Source organism: Mandrillus leucophaeus, unplaced genomic scaffold, assembly GCF_000951045.1.
Source record: "Mandrillus leucophaeus isolate KB7577 unplaced genomic scaffold, Mleu.le_1.0 Scaffold480, whole genome shotgun sequence".
Lineage (NCBI taxonomy): Eukaryota > Metazoa > Chordata > Mammalia > Primates > Cercopithecidae > Mandrillus > Mandrillus leucophaeus.
The window spans coordinates 1026284-1049011 of NW_012105143.1; the positions used below are offsets into that span (position 1 = coordinate 1026284).

At 40.2% G+C, this 22728-nt stretch overlaps 1 protein-coding gene across 2 annotated transcripts in view; it reads right to left on the minus strand.

The window, feature by feature from the left end:
- The window catches only part of TEKT3 (tektin 3), a 41362-nt gene extending 21015 nt beyond the window's left edge, over window positions 1–20347 (minus strand). The window contains exons 1-4 of one of the 2 annotated variants that reach the window (XM_011995292.1): window positions 20274–20347; window positions 16728–16825; window positions 6394–7001; window positions 3329–3412 (exon numbers count right to left, since the gene is read on the minus strand). In XM_011995292.1, the coding sequence (XP_011850682.1) occupies window positions 3329–3412; window positions 6394–6972 (663 nt within the window). In that variant the 5' untranslated portion in view covers window positions 6973–7001; window positions 16728–16825; window positions 20274–20347. Of the gene's footprint in view, window positions 1–3328; window positions 3413–6393; window positions 7008–16727; window positions 16826–20273 lie in introns of those variants that run through there. The other variant, XM_011995291.1, reaches the window with a different exon arrangement.
- Between the last annotated feature and the right edge of the window lie 2381 nt (window positions 20348–22728).

Genomic DNA, 22728 nt, shown 5'->3' on the forward strand with positions numbered 1-22728 from the left:
TTTATTTCTCAACTCTCAAATTGTGTCTATTGTTATGCAGGTACTACACTGTCTTACACATTGCAGCTTTATAGTAAGTGTTGAGATCAGGAGGTGTGAGTCCTCCAACTTTCTTCTTTTTCAATATTATTTTGGCTATTCGTTATCCTTTGAATTTCTATATGAATTTCAGGATCAGTTCACCAATTTCTACAAAGAAGTCAGCTGGGATTTTGACAGGAATTGTGCTGAGTCTATGAATCAAGTTGAGAAATATTACCATCTTAACACGAACATCCAGGTTTATGGATGTTCCCATCCATAGACATGATATGCCCATTTATTTAGATCATCTTTAATTTCTTTCAGCAGTATTTTGAATTTCTGAGGCACTTGTTCTTAACTCTGCCTAGTCATTAAGATTAGTTGGGGGATATTTTAAAAAGATCAGTGCCTAGTCCCCACGACAGATTTGAATCAGCATCTCTGGGTGTGGGACCCAGCCATTGATATTTTTAAAACCTTTGCCAGGTGATTCTAATGTGTAGCCAGGTTTGAGAGCCACTACTCAAGTAATGGAAACACTAAATGTAGCCAAGTACCAACAAAATGTCTGTTGGAAATATCATAGTGTGTTTGTGGGCAAGCTGATGAAGTTCAGCTGTTAGAACTGCCTTAAAATTTATTTCATACAGAACATCTCAGGATTAGTGAGAACAAAAGGCCAAAGGAGAGACAATGGTAAATTCCTATCCAGTTAGGATGACAAAGTAGATGACAGATTATTTTAAGGCTTGTGAGATTCATCAAAGGCTGGGAAAGAAGAAAGAGAAGAGCGGAGACCCATCACTGCAAAACTATTTCATTCAGAATGTTCTATTTCTTTTTTTTTTTTTTTTTTTTTTTTTTTGAGATGGACTCTCGCTCTGTCGCCCAGGCTGGAGTGCAGTGGTCGGATCTCAGCTCACTGCAAGCTCCGCCTCCTGGGTTTATGCCATTATCCTGCCTCAGCCTCCTGAGTAGCTGGGACTACAGGCGCCCACCACCGCGCCCGGCTAGTTTTTTGTATTTTTTAGTAGAGACGGGGTTTCACCATGTTAGCCAGGATGGTCTCAATCTCCTGATCTCGGGATCTGCCCGTCTCGGCCTCCCATAGTGCTGGGATTACAGGCTTGAGCCACCATGCCAGACTGGTTTATTTTATTTTTAGAGGCAGAATCTTGCTGTGTTGCCCAGGCTGGAATGCAATGGCATGATCACAGCCCACTGCAGAATGTTCTATTTCTAACCACTCCTGTCCAGCCACAGGGACAGTGACTTTTACAGTAGATTTACAAAACCTTTCGGTAGTAGCCAAAGCTTTCCCGAGTATATTATTTCAACTCAGAGTTCTCTCAGAGAAGCAGACAGTAGAGGAAAGGAGAGAGCAAAGAAAAAAAGTCTGCTTGTCATCTTTAATGTCATGGGTCACTAAGAAAATTTAAGTGATGTTAAAGCAGAGTGTTGATGCCATGTGGGGATAAAATTACTCTGAGGACTGGGCTGCTACCTTGTCATACTTACTTTCCTACCAAGGACTCAATTCTCACCAAGGACCAATTAAAAAAAGGCAAAGAGGTAGGAATCTGCAAAGCTTGTGTAGGGACAGAGAAGATGGATTCACTGCAGTGGAAATTCTGTGATTCAGATGGAAATGAAGCTGAGAAATGAGGGAGTCAGTCAAGGGAGGCCTTAGTGGATTTTTCTCCTGCAGAAATTAGGGAGTCAAGGAAGAATTCGTAGCAGAGGGAAGAAACTCTTGAGAATGTATAGGACAGATCCAAGGGAAACTTGGGGAAGGAAAGGTGCTTCGGAATTTCTTATTAACCAGATATTTTTTTAAAAGAGCTGGAAATTGATGAAAGGAGTTTGGGAGACAACAGGCAGCAAGCCATGGTGATGAAGGAACACTGGTACCATCAATAGAAAGGGACAGGCAATAGGCTAAGCAGGCTTTATGAATGTGAACCAGAAAAAAAAAAAAAAAAAAGTTACCAAACTAAAAAATGTTTGGCAAGTACTTAGGAACGCAGAACTAATGCTTTATAAAGTGCCTGGGCTGAAAAAAGAGATTGGGAAGGGCTCCAGGTACATGATCCCTGAAGTCTTAAGAAATGATAGAGATCTGTGGTAACAAGTCTAAGAAGTAAAGATCAGAGAAATTAGAATTAAACTAGATTTAATTGGTGGAAGGTGGAAGACAGATTAGTGTGAGAATCAGCAGAGTAGTGCAGATGCAACTGTGAGTTTCTGGATGGCAATTTGGCTATATATCAAAAGCTTTCAAATGCATAGAATCTTTGGCATATCAATTACACTTCCCAAAATATATTCTAAGGAAACAATCAGAAGTACCTACAGTTATCAATAACATTTTTGTATACTGCAGTGCTATTAAAATAGGAAAACAAAGGAGTGCAATAGGGAAACAGTCTAACTATATAAGAAAGGATTGATTGAAAAAAAAAAGATAGCACCTTTACATTGTAGAACACTGCATAACCATTAAAAATCATGTCTTAAAAGAATATCTAGGCCAGGTGTGGTGGCTCACGTCTGTAATCCCAGCACTTTGGGAGGCTGAGGCGGGCAGATCATGAGGTCGGGAGTTCAAGACCAGCCTGGCCAACATGGCGAAATCCCATCTCTACTAAAAATACATAAATTAGCCAGACATGGTGGGAGGTGCCTGCAATCCCAGCCACTTGGGAGGCTAGGCAGGAGAATCGCTTGAACCTCAGAGGCGGAGGTTGCAATGAGCTGAGATCATGCCCTCATACGCCAGACTGGGCAATAAGAGCAAGACTCCGTCAAAAAAAAAAAAAAAAAAAAAAAAAGAAGGCATATCTAATTATATAGTAAAAAAATTACCCCAATATAAATTTAGATGAGTATACACTATTCAAATTTATAAATACAATGATTCGAGTCTTGAAGACATATCTGAGCATCATTGTATAAATTAGGTGGTGCCTATCTAAGAATGATTAATAAAAAGATGCAACGGAATGGTAGGGAAAAAAGCATGATTAATAAAAAAAACTGAAATACTCCAAAATTAATAGTGATTTCTGTCTAATAGAGCTTCAAGTGTTTTTTATCTTTATTAACTCTTGTTTGCATTTTTCATATTCTCAATGAATATATATTATAACCAAGAAAAACATGTCTTTGCTAAATGCTGTCAACATCTGATATGATAATGCTTTACTTATAAGTCATTTTATGTAACATCCTTTTTTACTTCTACATATTCAACACACATTTACAACTAAGCTGCTTGTGACTGATGCATTTCCCCCATATTTACCGTCAGCAGTTGTGTTTCGACTTCATCGTGAACTAGATCGATTCCCATTCTCTTTTCTCGATGAAATAGACATTCCCGGGCTACCTACAGATACACAGATAATGGAAAGCACTAATAAAAATTGACAACCCATGACTAGCAGCTCTAATAATTTGTTTCAAAAATAAGGCAATAGATACTTCCAATACCAACTTTTCCAGCCCTTTTGTGAAAATCTAGCCTGAAACAGACTGTAACAACTAAATGAATCTCTGCTACTAGTTCAAAGTTAAAGAGGTAGCTCTTCAAAATAGTTTGAAAATATTCCTAATTTGGAAATTTGACAAAACGAAGCAGATGGCATTTACTTGATCCCCACAAATTAGCATCTGAGGGCATTAGCTGGCATTAGTTTCTTCAGGTGAGACAGTTCAATAACATGAGACACAAGTCTTCAAGATATTATTTCTAAATATTTTCACTGAGAATAGGTAGAAATGAATAATTATCTCTAAAAACATCAAAATATTTGTGTTGCCAAAAGTTCCAGTGATTATTTTTAAAGTGTCATTTATTGTTTTCCCAATTATCAGAATAATATGCCTTTACTCACTAAAGAGAAAAAATACAGAAAAGTAGAAAATATGATTTAGCCATACTCCTATTACTACTTTGTTTGTTTGTTTGTTTTAACAAGATAGAGGTTATAATGTTCTTACAGCTTTATATTATGCTTTTTAGTATTGACATTAAATAGTAGACCCAAATCATGAAATATTCTTTGAGACAAAGTATGTTAGTGGCTCTAATGGAAAACAGCTTAAATTTCTAACAATAAATTATGTATGAAAGAACATTATGCAGCAGTTAAAATGCTTTTTTCAAAGACTATTTCATCACGTAGGACTCCCAAATAATATTAAATTTTTAAAAGCATAAAATATAATGGTATGTATACTATAATCCAGGTATACTATCATTGAACAAAATCTTTGAGCGAATCTCTAATTGTTTAATAGTATCACTTACCAGAAGAAGAATTAAAAGGTAGAGGGGAACTCTGATTATCTTAATATATATTACCAAACTGCTTTCCAGGAAATTTCTACCAATCCATAGCCCCACCAGTAATATATGAAAGTGTCCATTTTCTCCTCCTATGGCAGCTCTAAATGTTACACATTTTCATTATTGCAAGTTTGATAGGCCAAAGGTAGTTATTTCATTGATCTAATTTGTATTTTATCATTAGGCCTTAACATTTTTTCTTATATTTGTTGATTGCCTGTATTTTCTCTTTGGAAGCTTATCTGTTCATGTGACTAATTATAAAAAGGACTTTCCAATACTGTGTTGACAATAAATTTTCAAACACACAGAACATCTGCACAAAAGCTGCAGAAAAAATTCCAATTAGAACCATCTTTCTGAAAGTAGTCATCACTGAAAGGGTTACTAAGAGAAGAAACTGAATCTGCACTGGAAATTAAAAAAGTAGCTATCATTTTAAGGATATTTTCAATTCTTAAAGGCAATCAGGGGTAGAATGAACTGTAGAATAAATCAATATTTCAGAAGAATCTGTGGCTCAGGGAAGGTGTAGAATCCCTTCTGATTCTAAACAAAATTTTATGATGAACTAATTCAAAAAGATCATTAGTGAACTATCAACTGTTCTCAGAATTCCTGGGGATTGTGTGCCTCTGTGTGTGTTTCTGTATAGTGGGGAGGGGTTGCAATAGGAAGTGACAGTGCGCAGGGTGCCCCAAGAAACTCCTCCACCCACCAGACTTTCAGTTCCTTGATTCTCTAAACTCTTCTACTACGGACACCATGGTAGAGACCTACGGGAAGTGCTCATCGCATGGGAATAAGTCATGCAAACATGAAGAAAAATGGTGCTAGCTGTGCTCATCAAAATGTATACTTCTAAAATAATTTCTATAATTTGCACATCTTCAAACATGGAATGTCTTCTTTCAATGGAGGAGGGTGCAGAGGGGTTGGAGGGCCCATCGCATAGCCTGAGGGCTAGAGGTGACTTAAGCCCATTCAGAAGCCTGGTCAGAGGCCAGTAACCAACTGAAATGCTCCCTACATCACTATGGCAACTGGCCTAATCTCAGCCCCATTTTTCTACTTAGTCAAGCAAATTCCATGTCCTAAGATGGTCTCATCTGATGATGTCACTACGTCTTGAAAGGGAATCATAACATGTACACAGGAGGCGTTTCATGATACAGACTAAAAAAAATAAGTTTTTGGTTGTATAAATAAAGTTTTGGTTGTAAAATAAAGTTTTTGGTTGTATAAATAAACAATCAAATATTGTTTATTTTAATTTAGGGACAGCAGTGATGAAGCAGCCTATTTAAGAGATAAGATGGTAATATGATTTGGATCTGTGTCCCTGCACAAAGCTCAATTCAAATTGTAGTCCCCAATGTTGGGGGTGGGGCCTGGTGGGAGGTGATTGGATCATGGAGGTAGATCCCTCATGAATGGTTTAGCACCATCCACTCGGCGCTATTCTCAGGATAGTGAATGAGTTCTCTGGAGATCTGATTGTTTAAAAGTTGTGGCACCTTCCCCCTTTCTCTCTTGCCCCGGACTCTTCAAGATACCTGCTCCTCCTTTGCCTTTCACCATGATTGGAAGCTTCCTGAGGGCTCCCCAGAAGCAGAAGCCACTGTTTCCTGTACAGCCTGTAGAACCAGGTGCCAATTAAACCTCTTTTCTTTATAAATTACTGAGCCTCAGGTATTTCTTTATAGCAACGTGAGAATGGCAGAATACAGATGGCATGTTCACCTTAAAATGTTGTGTATCCTAATGGTGTCTCTGTAATTGGCCTTCTTTTCTTTGCATTCAGAATTATTTCTTAAAGTGGTTGTTCTTACAGTGTATAATGCATAAAAACAAAAAATAGACGTGGTTTTGCCATTGCTGAAACCAGTCGCAGATTTATTGACGGGAGTTGGCTTCTACAGAGAATTAAAACATAATTCAATATATAAATAACCACAGTAACTCAACCAGTGGGTTAAAATCATAAAACTGCAGTACCTTCTATCCTAAGGTCTCACCTGAAGAGGGGCTTCAGTCTCCATCAAAGCCCGCTCCAGTCTTTTCTTCACATCAATAAGTGCATTTGTCTCTCCAATCATTTCATCCAACTCATGAATGATTTCAGATTTCCAAAACCCTATGTCATTGACACGTTCTCCCAGATTTTGGGTTGTGTCTGCCTGGGTTTTTCTTGTTTGTTGATATTTGTCTTGAATTAGGCGAGATGTATCTACTCTTAGTTTCTCCGAATTATGTCGGGAAGTGTTGGACTCTTGATAGTTGGTTAAATTGGACCTGTACCAGTCATCTGGTGTGTATCTTGTGAAGAAGGTGGTTCTGTTGGAAACAAAGGGAAGCATGGCATTCTCGGACACCCTCTGTGATCTGGTGCAGTACGGGGCCACGCTTGGGTAACTGGAGGCCACTTTGTAGTATGTGCTGGGTCTCCAAGGAAGGCTCAGGCTATGGGTCAAATTGGAGTGGGGAAAGCGGTCCCTGTAGCTTGAGGCCATGGTACTGATGGCTGGTAGAAAGTTGGTTGGTGTTGGTCTAGGGTGGGCGTAAGTTGACGTTAAAGTACAACCTACGCGTTCCATGATGCCAAAACACTATTTGTAAATCTCTCCTGTTAAAAAATGAAAAGTAAAATAAGACAGTCACATAAATTAATCTCTGGTGAAACATACAGCTCCGAACACATTAGATGCTTGTTCTCATTTGTTATCCACATTCACCATTGATAATATATTCCAACAAAGTTTTTTTTTTAATCTCCATGTCTCTAGAATGTATTAAGATCACATTTTTATTGGCCATTTGAACTTTTGAATTTTTATAAAAATTATGAGAGTAATATTGTCTTATCGTAACAAATTCAAATTAGGAGCCTAAACTATGCATCTTAATGGATAGGGATTCAAAAAACAGCATTCTCACTTCAGGTCAGGAGTTCGAGACCAGCCTAGCCAACTAGACGAAATGCCGTCTCTACTAAAAATACAAAAATTAGCCAACCGTGGTGGCAGGCACCTGTAATCCCATCTACTCAGGAGGCTGAGGCAGGAGAATTGCTTCAACCCAGTGGCAGGGGTGGGGGCCAGATAGATTGCAGTGAGCTGAGATCGCGCCACTGCACTCCAGCCTGGGGCTACAGAGAGACTCCATCTAAAAAATAAATAAATAAATAGATTTCCGTCTCAAACCATGATAGAGTAGTGAAAACTAGACTTAGCCTCTTATATCTAAAAATCTAGACTACTGATTTTAGACATTGGACAATGGACAGCACAGGACTCTGAGCAATGAGAAAAGAGAAACAAATAAGGTGAGTCCACCTATTTACTAGCTATGTGACATTGGGCAAATTGCTTAACCTCTCTGTGCCTTGGTTGCTTCACTATATATAAATAATAGGGAATAATAATAGCACTTCCTTCTCTGGACTGTTGTGAGCAGTGGTAGCAGCAGGGGATTGCTTGGCAACTCCCCACCCCTGCCCCCACAAGTCATCCTAAATAATCACTCCTTCTGGATAACAATGGTGTGGTTCATATGCAAACACAGCTCAAGGCAAGTACCTGGATCTCCTTTCCTGGCAACCTGCAACCTGTAAACACCTCCAACGTATAATAGAAATCCTAGGGAAGCCATGGGGTTATGAGGGCTAAGACAATGCTAAGAATTTAGAAGGCTTAGCACAGTGTCAGGCACATAGAAAGTGTGCAATAGATCTTAACTTCTTAAATTGCTACCTCAGAGAAGTAGATAATGTAAAAGATAAATATCCTTCCTCCTCGCAAGGTGAACTCCTCAGAAGTAGCCACTAAATAGTTCATTAATAGTTGTATCTTTCCAGATTTTTCCTATCCATATACCAACATATGTATTATTTATATTTTATATACCTCTACCTATATACCATCTATACCTGTATATAAAGCTTTTTAATACAAAAATTGAATTATCCTAATCATTGTATATATCATTGTAGATCATGCTTTTTTTTTTTAACTTAAGTATATTTTCTGGGCCACTGCCCCTGTTAGAACACACAGATCTACTGATCTACTTCATTCTTTTTACCAGTTTCATTGTCTGAAACTTTTGATCATTGTAATTCCAGAAAGCCAAGGATGCCACAGATCCTAACATATCTTTTAGCATTTAAATGTCATTCTGTTCTGGGGTTAATGTCTATGGACTTGTTTACTAAAAAGGAAAAATACAATCAGATCCAATTCTATGCACTGCTCAGAAAAATAAAAATTCTTTAGTGACTACTAAAATAGCTATGTCTTGAGGACTTTGGTACCCAATTACAAAATAATCTATCTGTAGAATTGTGCTCAAGTCACAATCCCCACAGATCATATGATAAAATATCCACCCATGGCCCTGTGCTTACACAACCCTAGTTCTCTTTCTGCTAAATTCTTTCTTCCTACAGCCCCCAACCATGTTATACTGGCCAAACTTACAGACTGATGGCGAAAACAAAAGCCTTAGTTACCACTTGCAGTTCTTTGCTTCAATTTGAAACTTAACTATTACTTTTTGAAAAAGGAAATTTAAAGTACTGAGACCTTAGGGTCCTTAAGATTATCTTCAGTTTCAACCCCTTCCCCATGTCAGATCAATATATAATCTGGTTTACTTCTAGCAAGAAACTTCAAGTGGTGATAGACCACTCCTACTTTGCTTTATTTTATTTTACTTTATTTTATTTTACTTTTAGACGGAGTCTCACTCTGTCACCCAGACTCGAGTGCAGTGGTGCGATCTCGGCTCACTGCAAGCTCCACCTCCCAGGTTCACGCCATTCTCCTACCTCAGCCTCCCGAGTAGCTGGGACTACAGGTGCCCACCACCATACCCGGCTAATTTTTCTGTATTTTTAGTAGAGTCAGGGTTTCACCTTGTTAGCCAGGATGGTCTCAATCTCCTGACTTCGTGATCCACCTGCCTCGGCCTCCCAAAGTGCTGGGATTACAGGCATGAGCCACCACCACGCTGGGCTGGTTTATTTTATTTTTAGAGACAGAATCTTGCTGTGTTGCCCAGGCTGGAATGCATTGACATGATCACAGCCCACTGCAGCCTTGAACTCCTAGGCTCAAGCAACCCTCCCAAGTAGCTGGAGCTACAAACACACACCACCATGCCTGGCTAATTTTATTTATTTATTTTAGTAGAGATGAGCAGATTTCATTATGTTGCCCAGGCTAGTCTCAAACTCTGGCCACAAGTGATCTCCCGCCTCAACTTCCCAAAGTGCTGGGATTACAGGCATGAGCCATCCTGGCCAGCCTGCTTAATTCTTGACAATAAGAGATCCAGAAACCAGTAGCTCACTTCATCCTTCAACCATGGAATTTCACGTGTAGAATGCCATCTGAGTTTTCCCAGCATTTGTTATATTGGCATCTTGAGACATCTCAACCCATGTTTGAACCGTAAGTCATCTGCTCCGGGGGTGATATCTGAAGATGCAAGGGTTTATACACCAGATGAGATAAGTGGACTGAGAAAAACAAACATAGTTTACAAAAGCACCTGGTGATTTGTTTTTTAATTGGAGGTGAGATTTGTCTCAGAATCTGGGATCTAAAGCATACAGCATAGTGGTTTAGAGATCACAGAAGTAGAATTTCTCACGTACGGCAGTCAGTTTCATATGGAGAGAGAATATTTTTTACAGCCACAACTGAAGTTCTAGTTCTACCAGCCATCTCGTACGTCATTCAGGAAGACTGAATAAAAGACATCACGTGGGGATGGTTTCACCAAAGTATTCCACTGTCATGCATTTTGGGCCATTAATGGTCAAGAAAACCAAGACTGTAATGAACTAAAAAATACTTAAAAACTGAAAACTGACTTCTACCTCCAACCGTGAGAGAATAATAAACACCAGACTTAGCTTCTTATATCTAAACACCTAGACAAAATATATGAAATAACTGCATTCAGACCTCAGACAACAGGTATCATAAGACTCTGATCCTTGAAAGAACGGAAACAAATAAGGTGAGCCCTCTGATTGTCAAGGCATTGTACCCAAAGGCAATTTTCAGACAATGAGAAAAAACGTGAAACTGAACAGAGCCTGGCAGCCTTTGTGAGTTGAGAAAGTGATCAGAACTTGGGAAGGCTGAGAAAGCTAGAAACTGTAAAGCAGGTTTATGGAATAAAGTGAGCTATGCAGACATAGAGATCCAGAAATCGACATGGGGATCTTTGTCTTTGCTGAGAATAGGCTGCACAGGCATCAAGGAACACTCCACAAACCCTGGCAAAGAGCGATGGCAGAGCTGTTGGCTGAACAATTTCTAGAACTGACAGAGGGTGGAGATACATTACGAACACAAACTAACTAGATTGGAGGGTCACTGGCAACCAGCTGGAGCATTCAGGGGAGACACCAGAGAGGCCATACATTAGAGGTAGGGCTTAACTATGCCTGGAGTGAAGGTAATGAAGACTCACTCTAGCAAAGCTTGAAAACAGGTCTCAAAGATATCAAGCTAATCCACAAGTAACTACCTTACAACATCAAGACACTCGAATATGTAACATCACAATGTCCAGCATCCAGTCAAAAACGACCAGACGTAATAAGGAGCACAAAAATGTAACCCCTAAAGAAAACTCAGTCAATGGAAGGAGGCTTAGAAATGGCAGAGATGATGGAACCAGTAAACTGCATTAAAGTATTTGATACAAGGACATTGAGAAGAGAGAAATGGAAGACTAAAGAAGAACCAACTGAACTTTAGGGATAAAACATACAATATTATACTTGTACAACTTCACTACTTGAGATTAACAGCATATTAGAAATTGTAGTAGTAAAGATTGGTGAGCTCAGAGATTTTTTTTTTAACTAAAAAAGAAATTGAAAAGCACCTTGGTAACCTATGGTACAACAGCAAAGGTTCTAATATTAAGGTTTTGCAGTGTCATAAAAAAAAGGAGAAGGACAAAAATATTTGAGGAAATAATGGCCGAATGTTTTCCAAATTTTCTGAAAACTATAAATACCTAGGTCAAAAAGCTCTACAAACTCCAAGAAGATAAATACACACACACACATGCACACACACGCACATGTGCACACACACACAACCCCCTGCTGCCACCACCACTCCAAGGCTCATGATCAAATTGCTGAAAACCAGTGATAAAGAGAAAATCTGAAAATCAGAGAGAAAAGACATATTTGGAAAAAAAGAACAAAGATAAGAATCAGTGCTGAATTATTGTCAGAAACTACCCAGACCAGAAGACAAACAACATTTTTAAAGGGCTGGAAGAAAGTGTAAAGCCTCAAATTCTGTAGCTAGTGAAAATATCCTTCAAAACATGAAGCTGAAATAAAATGTTTTCATAAAAACAAAATCCAGAAGAATTCATCCTCAGCAGACCTGCAATAAGCGAATTGTTAAAGGAAATTCTTCAGAGAAAAGGAAATTATACCAGATGGAAAGTTGGATCTACACAAAGAAATGAAGAATGTCAGAAATGGTAAGCATGTGTGTTAATAAGAAAAACAAAATCTTTCTAACTTTCAAATTTCTTTTTTTTTTTTTTTTTGAGACGGAGTCTCGCTCTGCCGCCCAGGCTGGAGTGCAGTGGCCGGATCTCAGCTCACTGCAAGCTCCGCCTCCCGGGTTCCCGCCATTCTCCTGCCTCAGCCTCCCGAGTAGCTGGGACTACAGGCGCCCGCCACCGCGCCCGGCTAGTTTTTTTTGTATTTTTTAGTAGAGACGGGGTTTCACCGTGTTAGCCAGGATGGTCTCGATCTCCTGACCTCGTGATCCGCCCGTCTCGGCCTCCCAAAGTGCTGGGATTACAGGCTTGAGCCACCGCGCCCAGCCTCTAACTTTCGAATTTCTTTAAAAGATCATTATTTAAAGTAAAAATAAAAAAATTGTGGCATTAATAAAATAGAAGTCAATTATATGGTAGCCATAGCACAAATGACAGGAGGGCTTACATGGCCATATTAGATGATAAGGGTCTTATAACTGAAATGAAATAATGTCATTTAAACATACACTGTGATAAGTTAAAAATATGTATTGCAAACTTTAGAGTAGCCAGTTCTCAAAATGTAAACTAAGGACCCATGGGCATGCCTAAGACCTCTTGGGAGGTGAAATGGTCAAAATGGTTTTCATGGTAAATACTCAGATGCTATTTGCCTTTCTCACAAATTTACAACAGAGTTTTTCGGAGGCGACATGATACATACTATCGCAACAGACTGAATGAAGATGAGAGCCCAGCTACTAAGCTAAAAATTACTATGCCAAAAATATAAAATAATACTAAATACTTCTTACTAAATTATTTTTTGTTCCAGAAAATATTTCAATAAAAACATTATGCTAATATATAATGGGTTATTATGGTTATTTTAAAATAATTTATGGTTTTAAATTTCTAGTATAATAAATACAATAGGTATAATCCACATAAGTAAAAGCTCATTGAGGTCCTCAATATTTTTAAGAATGTAAAGGGGTCCTGACATAAAAGTGTTTTTGAACCACTGACCTGGAGCAGTATCTAAGACTAAAAAACAAGAGTTTTAACCAATAATGAAGGGGAAAAAAATAGAAGACAAAAAAGACTCATAATTATTCCAAGAGAAAACAGAACCAAAAATAAGACAAAGAAAACCCAAATAGAAAAATAATACAAATCCAACTATACTGATAATTAAACAATCCACTTAAAAGGCACAGATTGTTAGAAATGGTTTTTAAATAGCAATATTGAACTATAATCTGTCTAGGAAAAATCTCATTTTAAATATAAAACACAAAGAAGTTAAAAATAAAAGTATAGGCCGGGAGCAGTGGCTCACGCCTGTAATCCCAGCACTTTGAGAGGCCGAGGCGAGTGGATCATGAAGTCAGAAGTTCAAGACCAGCCTGGCCAAGATGGTGAAACCCCAACTCTACTAAAAATACAAAAATTAGCTAGGCATAGTGGCAAGTATCTGTAATCTCAGCTACTCGAGAGGCTGAGGCAGAGAACTGCTTGAACCCGGGAGACGGAGGACCATGCCACTGCACTCTAGCCTAGGCAACAGAGTGAGACTCCATCTCAAAAAAATAAAAATTAAAAAAAAATAAATAAAAGTATGAAAAAAAGATAAACTGTTTAAACACTAATCAAAAGAATACAGAAGTGGCTATATTAATATCAAATCAAGTAGACTTCTAAACAAGAAATATTATCAGAGATAGAGAGAAAAATAAGGATAAAGGGATCAGTCAGGGAGATATAACAATATTAAATGTTTATGTAATCATTTACCTAACTTTCAACACCTAAAGCAAAAATTGACAGAACTAAAGTGAGAAATAGACAAATCCACATTATATTTGAATATTTCAACATTTGTCTGTTACTAAATCATAGAACAAGTAAACAAAAAATTGGTTGATACATAGACTATTTGAACAACGTTACAACTAACTGGACCTAATTTGCATCTTTAGAGGGTTTTAGAAAACATTCACCAATGTAGACCATATCATGAGTCACAAACAAGTCTAAATAGACGTAAAATATCAAAATTATACAAAGTATGTTAACTGACCATATCAGAATTAAGTTAGAAATCAGTAATAGAAAGATATTTGGAAAATCCCCAAATAGTAGCAAATGAAACAACACTCCATACCTCATGAGTCAATAATTACATGGGAAATTATAAAATATTCTTAACTGAATGAAAATGAAAACAGCATAACAAAATTTGTGAGATGCAGCTAAAATAGTTATTAGTGGTAAGTTTATAGCTTTAAGTGTTTACATTAGTAAATAAGAATGAGGTAAAATCAGTGATCTGTGCTTTCATCTTAAAATGCTAGGAAAAAAAAAAATAAACCCAAAGTAGAAGGAAGAAAATAATAAAGAGAAAAAAAAAATCGATGAAATAGAAAATAGACAAATAGAAAAGAAAAACAATAAAACTCTATCAATAAAATTGATAAACCACTTGATAGGCTTATCAAAATTAAAAAGAGAAGACAAATTACTAATACCAGGAACAAGAGAGGCAATATTCCCACAAACATTATATAAAGTGAATAAAGCAATATTACTAACAACTTTATGGCAAGAAATTTGACAACATAGGTGAAATGGACAAAATTTTTGAAAGATGTACAAATAACAAAAACTGATTAAAGAAGAGTTAGATAACCTGAGTAGCCCTGTAGTATTTTTTAAAAATTGAATCTACAGTTTAAAAACTTTCCTCAAAGAAAAGTTCAAGCTGCAATGGGTTCACTGGTGAATTCTATCAAACTTTTAAGGAAGAAATACCTCAGTTTTTAAAAACCTATGGCTTACTTTGGTGGTGTGCGTCTTTTACAATGATTAACCTACTCTCTAAATTCTAACTTAGTCAATTCTTTTTTTTTTTTTTTTTTCTGAGACAGAGTCTCACTCTGTCTCCCAGGCTGGAGTGCAGTGGCGCCATCTTGGCTCACTGCAAGCTCTGCCTCCCGGGTTCACGCCATTCTCCTGCCTCAGCCTCCCGAGTAGCTGGGACTACAGGCGCCCACCACCACGCCCGGTTAATTTTTTACTATTATTATTTAGTGGAGACGTGGTTTCACCGTGTTAGCCAGGGTGGTCTCTATCTCCTGACCTCGTGATCCGCTCGTCTCTGCCTCCCAAAGTGCTGGGATTACAGGCGTGAGCTACCATGCCCTTCCAGTCAATTCTTAAGAGAGCATGTGCAGCACATACTAGATCATTAACTGATGCTATAAATATCTCATATTCGCAAAGAAACTGAGCAAATTCTTTGGAAAAATGACTGCAAATAGTTATGGAAAAATCCCCTAAATTAGGCAACTGTTTTTTATTGTACATTTAATCGTGATGTTTTGGTTTGAATGCTCCCCTCTAAAACTCAAGTTGAAATTTAATTACCATTGTGCAGTATTAAGAGGTGAGACTTTTAAGAGGTGATTATGTTATAAGGGGTCTGACCTCATGAATGGAATAATGCTATTATTGTGGGAGTGGATTAGTTATCACAGAATTGGGTTCCTGATAAAATAATAAATTCACCTCTGTTGTCTCTGTCTCTTTCATTCTCTTGTCCTTCTGCCATATTATGATGCAGCAAGAAGACCCTCATCAGGTGTAGCCCCTGAATCTTGGACTTCCCAGCCTCCAGAACTGTGAGTCCAACAAATCTCTGTTCTTTATAAATCACCCAGTATCTGGTATTCTGTTATAGAAGCAGAAAACTAAGACATATGACCAAACAGAATTTTAAGAAATGAGACATGGGCTACAAAGTCAAATACAATGTTTAACTAGGTGCACTTAATTTACGGTCAACAGTTATTTATATACTGAAAAAAAATGCTATAATAGTCTTCTATAAATATTAACATGCTAAATATAGAATCAATCACACAGAGATTTTAAGAACCGGAAAGCTCTATTTGCAATCCAAAAGTTGGCTACATATTGGGTAAACATTTTATTAGCATATTTAAGCAAGACTTGAAGATCATAGATATTTTAAAGTACAAAAATCTACAGACCATTTTCTGCAGAAGACACAGGTTTACATGACTTGCTCCACACCCTGCCTTAAATCAGGGGCAAGCATAGGCTTGAATGGCTCACGTACAAACCCCTTTAGTTCCTTTGTAGCCACTTAATTACAGTTCCAAATTGGAGCGGAAATAAAACAGTGCTGCCAATGCACTAACAAATACCAGAAGTAGAAGAAATCATATCAGACATCAATGTTTAATTTCTCTTTATGCATATATTACATAAGAATATAGGAAAACTTCATCTCTTCAAAAAAAAAAAGTTTGGTTAAGGAACTCTATTCATTGATGGTGTATAAATTATTACACATTGGAGAGCTACACGGTGGTATGCAGTAAAGTTGAAATGTCATATTCAAATATGTTTGAATATGTTCAAACATATTCAAATATGTTTACAATTAGAATGTACAAGAATTCCTTTCTAATATTTTTAAAGGGAGCACACTAAAAGTCCATCAACAGGAGGATGCATACGTAATATGCGGTAAAGTCATACAAGAATCACCACACAACAGTTCAAATGAATGACCTGGAACACGTACAGCATAACCATTCTATCAATTCAAAATGGAACAGTAGGCTGGGTGCGGTGGCTCATGCCTGTAATCCCAGCACTTTCGGAGGCCGAGGCGGGCAGATGATGAGGTCAGGAGTTTGAGACCAGCCTGGGCAACTTGGTGAAACCCCGTCTCTACTACAAATACACACACACACAAAAGAAAAAATTAGCCAGGCGTGTTGGCAGGCGCCTGTAATCCCAGCTACTCAGCAGGCTGAGGCAGGAGAATTGCTTGAATTCGGGAGGCGGAGGTTCCAGTGAGCTGAGATCACGCCATTGCACTCCAACCTGGGCGACAAGAGCGAGACTCCGTCTCAAAAAAAAAAAAAAAAAAAAGTATACATTGGTTTGGGATAAACATATGAGTAGTAAAAGTATAAAAATATGCAGGACATAAGTAAATGCTAAATTTTGTTAATAGGAATAGGGAAGGAGAGAGGAGAATGGGATTTCCAAGGGTTACCTAAGAGGCCTCAACTGTGCCTGTAATCGATTTTTTGTTGGTTTAAGTTTGGACTGGGTACATGGATTCACCCCTGGGTTCACTCTACTTATTGTGTGAAGTATTTTATTTTAAAGAAGAAAAAAGTAGAATATTTTGTCAGTTACCTCAAAACATTTTTGCCTATTAGTAAAACTATGCATTTTTTTCACAATAATCAAACAAATAATTTTACCCATTTCCAGGATGTTTATTTCTCTACAACACCATATACATCCAGGAGAAAACATAAAGGGGTTTGGTCTAAACTGCCCAAACACAACCGAAAGCTTTGCAGCCATAGCTAAACAGAAATGGCTTTGGGCGGTGAGAGAACAGCTTTGATCTGAATTTCAGGAGCTCTGACTACAAGGCCAGGTGATTGAACTCTCCTCCCCGTGACTGCAGATCTGAAGGATCGGCTACTGAAGCAGAGGGGACGAGGAACACCGTGCGGGGCGGCCAGCACCGCAGTGGGAAGGCACAGCGCTGCTAACGGGTAATAATTAGAATTAAGAAATTAAATGAGTTAGCACAGTGCAGGGGGTTCGGACGCCCCTTCCCTGGTTCCGCGTTTGGAAATAACTTCTCAAACCTTGAAAAGCATCAGAAAGGTAAATTACGAGGAAATAGACGTCTGGGTGGGAGGTGCCTGTGGATTCGTATGGTTTTTATTTGGAAAGAAAAGTGAAGATGGAGGGAGGAATTGCAGGGTATCCGCGACCTCCCGCGATACGGAGGCCAGAGATTGGAGTCCTGGTTGGCGAAGGGGGATCCTTTGCGGTCGTCCTAGAGGCAGGCTGGAGTCAGCGAGACCACTCACCTGTCGGCGGATGCCCGGCGAGGGGGGGGAAGGGGCGGTGAGAGGAAGGTGTCGCAGCCTGCCACCTGCAGCCCGCGACTGGGGCCCAGACCAGTCCGGCCCTGGCCCCGCCTTTCCCATCTGTGACGATAGCAGCGCCTGTGGGCCACTCAGCGGCCGTCCCTGCGGCTCGCCGGGAGCTGATTGGCCAGTCAGAGGAGAGGCGGGAGCTGTCGGGCCGGGAGAGAAACTAGTCGGGCAGCGGTTACCATGGACGCGTTCACGCTTAGTAACCGAGGCTCCCCGCCCTCTGGAAGACCTGCTGGGTCCGGGAGGTGAAACGGGTGAAGAGTAGCCCAAGAGAGAGGCTTCGGTGCTTTCCCCGCCTCTCCTTGAAGCCTGATTCGGAACTCTTCCAACTGCGAAGAACTTGGCCGATTCTAAGGCACATCAGGGCTGCCTGGAACCTTATCACCTGCCTAGGTGTTCACAAGCCCCCATTTTCCTGACAAGCCTCTCCTCTCTCCAGCAGGGCTTCTCCTGTGACCGGATTATCTAGCGTTCCTTCCCTCCTTCCTCACTCTAAGAAAATGGTTTGGGCTTTCCCTCTCTCTCTCCAGCAAATATTTCCGTAAACAGCAGCCCTTACTGTTTCTTCCAGGTGCTGATCCACATTTTTAAATACATACATCATTGCTCATCCATGCAAGCTCTTTCCAACCCTGTAAGAGGGTTTATATTGTACAGATGAAGAAACTGAAGTTCGAGAAGTTAATGGACTTAGATAGTGTGACTCAGGGGCAGAGCTAACACTAAAACTCAAATCAGTCAAACTTCAAGACATCTTTCCATGAGGCAGCAGTCTAACCGTGTAAGCAGCAAGAGAATTCACTGAGTTACTTTAGTAACTAGTAATGCTAAAGAAAATAAAGCCCTCAGTTTAATTATTTTTGGCTTTTCTGGGAATCACTGTGTGGCACTCCACCCAAGGCTGAGGCTGAGGGACTTGCCAGGATAAGGCAGGCTGCCCAGCCCCTAAGGGACCTCAGTGAAGTGACTTCAGGTTGGGGGCTGGTCCTCAGCTTTGCCAGTTCAGACATTTGGTTCCGTCAGTGTCCTGGGTTTATCAGAGGCTGAGTCAGGCCAACCGAACTCATGGGAACCTAAAGTAGAAAAGTTAGAATGCTGCCTCAAGTGTTTACATTAAGCAACACGACCCCTCTAACTGTGGAGATAAGCCCAGAGTATTTTCCCCAAGGAGGAAAACCACAGAAACCACCCAGCGCTCAGCGACTACTCACTTGCCTGGACACAAGACTAGACTAGACAAGGCTCCCATACCCCACACCAGGGCACTCCTAATCCTGACTGGTTTTCCCACTATGTTCCTTATCAGCAACTTTTTCTACACTCAGCCTAAGAAACATTTCACTCTGAGCTGTCTTTTTTTTTGTTACTTTTTTCTCATGCATAGTGTTCTGCATTTTGTATTTTCAGTATTCAGGACGGGCCTTGCAGATGCCTAGAATCAGTAGACAGCACAGTAAATGATGCCATGTTCATTCTTTGGGCCAAAAGGCTGGCAACCGTTCTAAAGTAGATCTAATTGCCCGCAAACTCTTTCAAGATAATGAGCAGTCTTTGTGCTTTGCACACATCCAGATGCCCAAAAGCATTGCTAATTGAAGATGAAATTCATTCAATGTCTGATTTAAAACTAAGCAGGTGAAATTATAGCAGAGTTTGATCTTTTCAACGACACATTGAGTCAGTGAATTTCAAAAACCTCCTGATTAAAATTTCAGGTGAAATTGATCAACTCTGCTCTCCACAGAAAGGACTGAACGATGTTTTGGAAATAATTTAGCTACCCTCTCAAAAAAGATTGTTCCGTGATTATCAAGTCTTTGCCAGAATTAAGAGGTTAATTCTCACCCTTCAGTTTTACAGTACACTGAAGACCCCCTACAAAGCTTATTAAGAAAAATAAAGCAAAACCACCTGGATTCAGCTATTCAACCTTACTTTCTCAGCAACTCCACAAGTTCAGGAATGTGTCTGTTTCTGTTCATCTCTGTATCCCCAGTCCTGGAAAAGTGTTTGTCACTCATTAAATACCTGTCTCTTATACACATCTAGATGTGTATAAGAGACAGGAGTTAGCACAGTGCAGGGGGTTCGGACGCCCCTTCCCTGGTTCCGCGTTTGGAAATAACTTCTCAAACCTTGAAAAGCATCAGAAAGGTAAATTACGAGGAAATAGACGTCTGGGTGGGAGGTGCCTGTGGATTCGTATGGTTTTTATTTGGAAAGAAAAGTGAAGATGGAGGGAGGAATTGCAGGGTATCCGCGACCTCCCGCGATACGGAGGCCAGAGATTGGAGTCCTGGTTGGCGAAGGGGGATCCTTTGCGGTCGTCCTAGAGGCAGGCTGGAGTCAGCGAGACCACTCACCTGTCGGCGGATGCCCGGCGAGGGGCGGGAAGGGGCGGTGAGAGGAAGGTGTCGCAGCCTGCCACCTGCAGCCCGCGACTGGGGCCCAGACCAGTCCGGCCCTGGCCCCGCCTTTCCCATCTGTGACGATAGCAGCGCCTGTGGGCCACTCAGCGGCCGTCCCTGCGGCTCGCCAGGAGCTGATTGGCCAGTCAGAGGAGAGGCGGGAGCTGTCGGGCCGGGAGAGAAACTAGTCGGGCAGCGGTTACCATGGACGCGTTCACGCTTAGTAACCGAGGCTCCCCGCCCTCTGGAAGACCTGCTGGGTCCGGGAGGTGAAACGGGTGAAGAGTAGCCCAAGAGAGAGGCTTCGGTGCTTTCCCCGCCTCTCCTTGAAGCCTGATTCGGAACTCTTCCAACTGCGAAGAACTTGGCCGATTCTAAGGCACATCAGGGCTGCCTGGAACCTTATCACCTGCCTAGGTGTTCACAAGCCCCCATTTTCCTGACAAGCCTCTCCTCTCTCCAGCAGGGCTTCTCCTGTGACCGGATTATCTAGCGTTCCTTCCCTCCTTCCTCACTCTAAGAAAATGGTTTGGGCTTTCCCTCTCTCTCTCCAGCAAATATTTCCGTAAACAGCAGCCCTTACTGTTTCTTCCAGGTGCTGATCCACATTTTTAAATACATACATCATTGCTCATCCATGCAAGCTCTTTCCAACCCTGTAAGAGGGTTTATATTGTACAGATGAAGAAACTGAAGTTCGAGAAGTTAATGGACTTAGATAGTGTGACTCAGGGGCAGAGCTAACACTAAAACTCAAATCAGTCAAACTTCAAGACATCTTTCCATGAGGCAGCAGTCTAACCGTGTAAGCAGCAAGAGAATTCACTGAGTTACTTTAGTAACTAGTAATGCTAAAGAAAATAAAGCCCTCAGTTTAATTATTTTTGGCTTTTCTGGGAATCACTGTGTGGCACTCCACCCAAGGCTGAGGCTGAGGGACTTGCCAGGATAAGGCAGGCTGCCCAGCCCCTAAGGGACCTCAGTGAAGTGACTTCAGGTTGGGGGCTGGTCCTCAGCTTTGCCAGTTCAGACATTTGGTTCCGTCAGTGTCCTGGGTTTATCAGAGGCTGAGTCAGGCCAACCGAACTCATGGGAACCTAAAGTAGAAAAGTTAGAATGCTGCCTCAAGTGTTTACATTAAGCAACACGACCCCTCTAACTGTGGAGATAAGCCCAGAGTATTTTCCCCAAGGAGGAAAACCACAGAAACCACCCAGCGCTCAGCGACTACTCACTTGCCTGGACACAAGACTAGACTAGACAAGGCTCCCATACCCCACACCAGGGCACTGCAAATCCTGACTGGTTTTCCCACTATGTTCCTTATCAGCAACTTTTTCTACACTCAGCCTAAGAAACATTTCACTCTGAGCTGTCTTTTTTTTTTGTTACTTTTTTCTCATGCATAGTGTTCTGCATTTTGTATTTTCAGTATTCAGGACGGGCCTTGCAGATGCCTAGAATCAGTAGACAGCACAGTAAATGATGCCATGTTCATTCTTTGGGCCAAAAGGCTGGCAACCGTTCTAAAGTAGATCTAATTGCCCGCAAACTCTTTCAAGATAATGAGCAGTCTTTGTGCTTTGCACACATCCAGATGCCCAAAAGCATTGCTAATTGAAGATGAAATTCATTCAATGTCTGATTTAAAACTAAGCAGGTGAAATTATAGCAGAGTTTGATCTTTTCAACGACACATTGAGTCAGTGAATTTCAAAAACCTCCTGATTAAAATTTCAGGTGAAATTGATCAACTCTGCTCTCCACAGAAAGGACTGAACGATGTTTTGGAAATAATTTAGCTACCCTCTCAAAAAAGATTGTTCCGTGATTATCAAGTCTTTGCCAGAATTAAGAGGTTAATTCTCACCCTTCAGTTTTACAGTACACTGAAGACCCCCTACAAAGCTTATTAAGAAAAATAAAGCAAAACCACCTGGATTCAGCTATTCAACCTTACTTTCTCAGCAACTCCACAAGTTCAGGAATGTGTCTGTTTCTGTTCATCTCTGTATCCCCAGCATAGGGCTTCACGTGCCATGAAAAACGGACTCCGTCAATGCTTGTTGAATGAAAGCATGAAGTGTGATGCTTATGGGGTAGGAAATTATCAAAGATACAGAAATGGAGAAGCAATAAAGCAGATTATGCCTATTTTATAACTTTGCCTTAGTCATTTTTATAACTTGAAGTCATTTTTATAACTTCCTTAGCTGCCACATTTTCACCCTATTTAGAGTCACCAAACCTCCTCTCCAGTCTCTCTGAGTCTTCCTATCACTCAACCATCACCCTTCATCAAGATGCTATCAGCCCCTTTCAACTGTCTATCCTTATCAGAAACCAAGTGTGGGCCATCTTCACCCCTGGACTTCCACCCCCATTCCCATCCTCAGAGCAACTCACATAC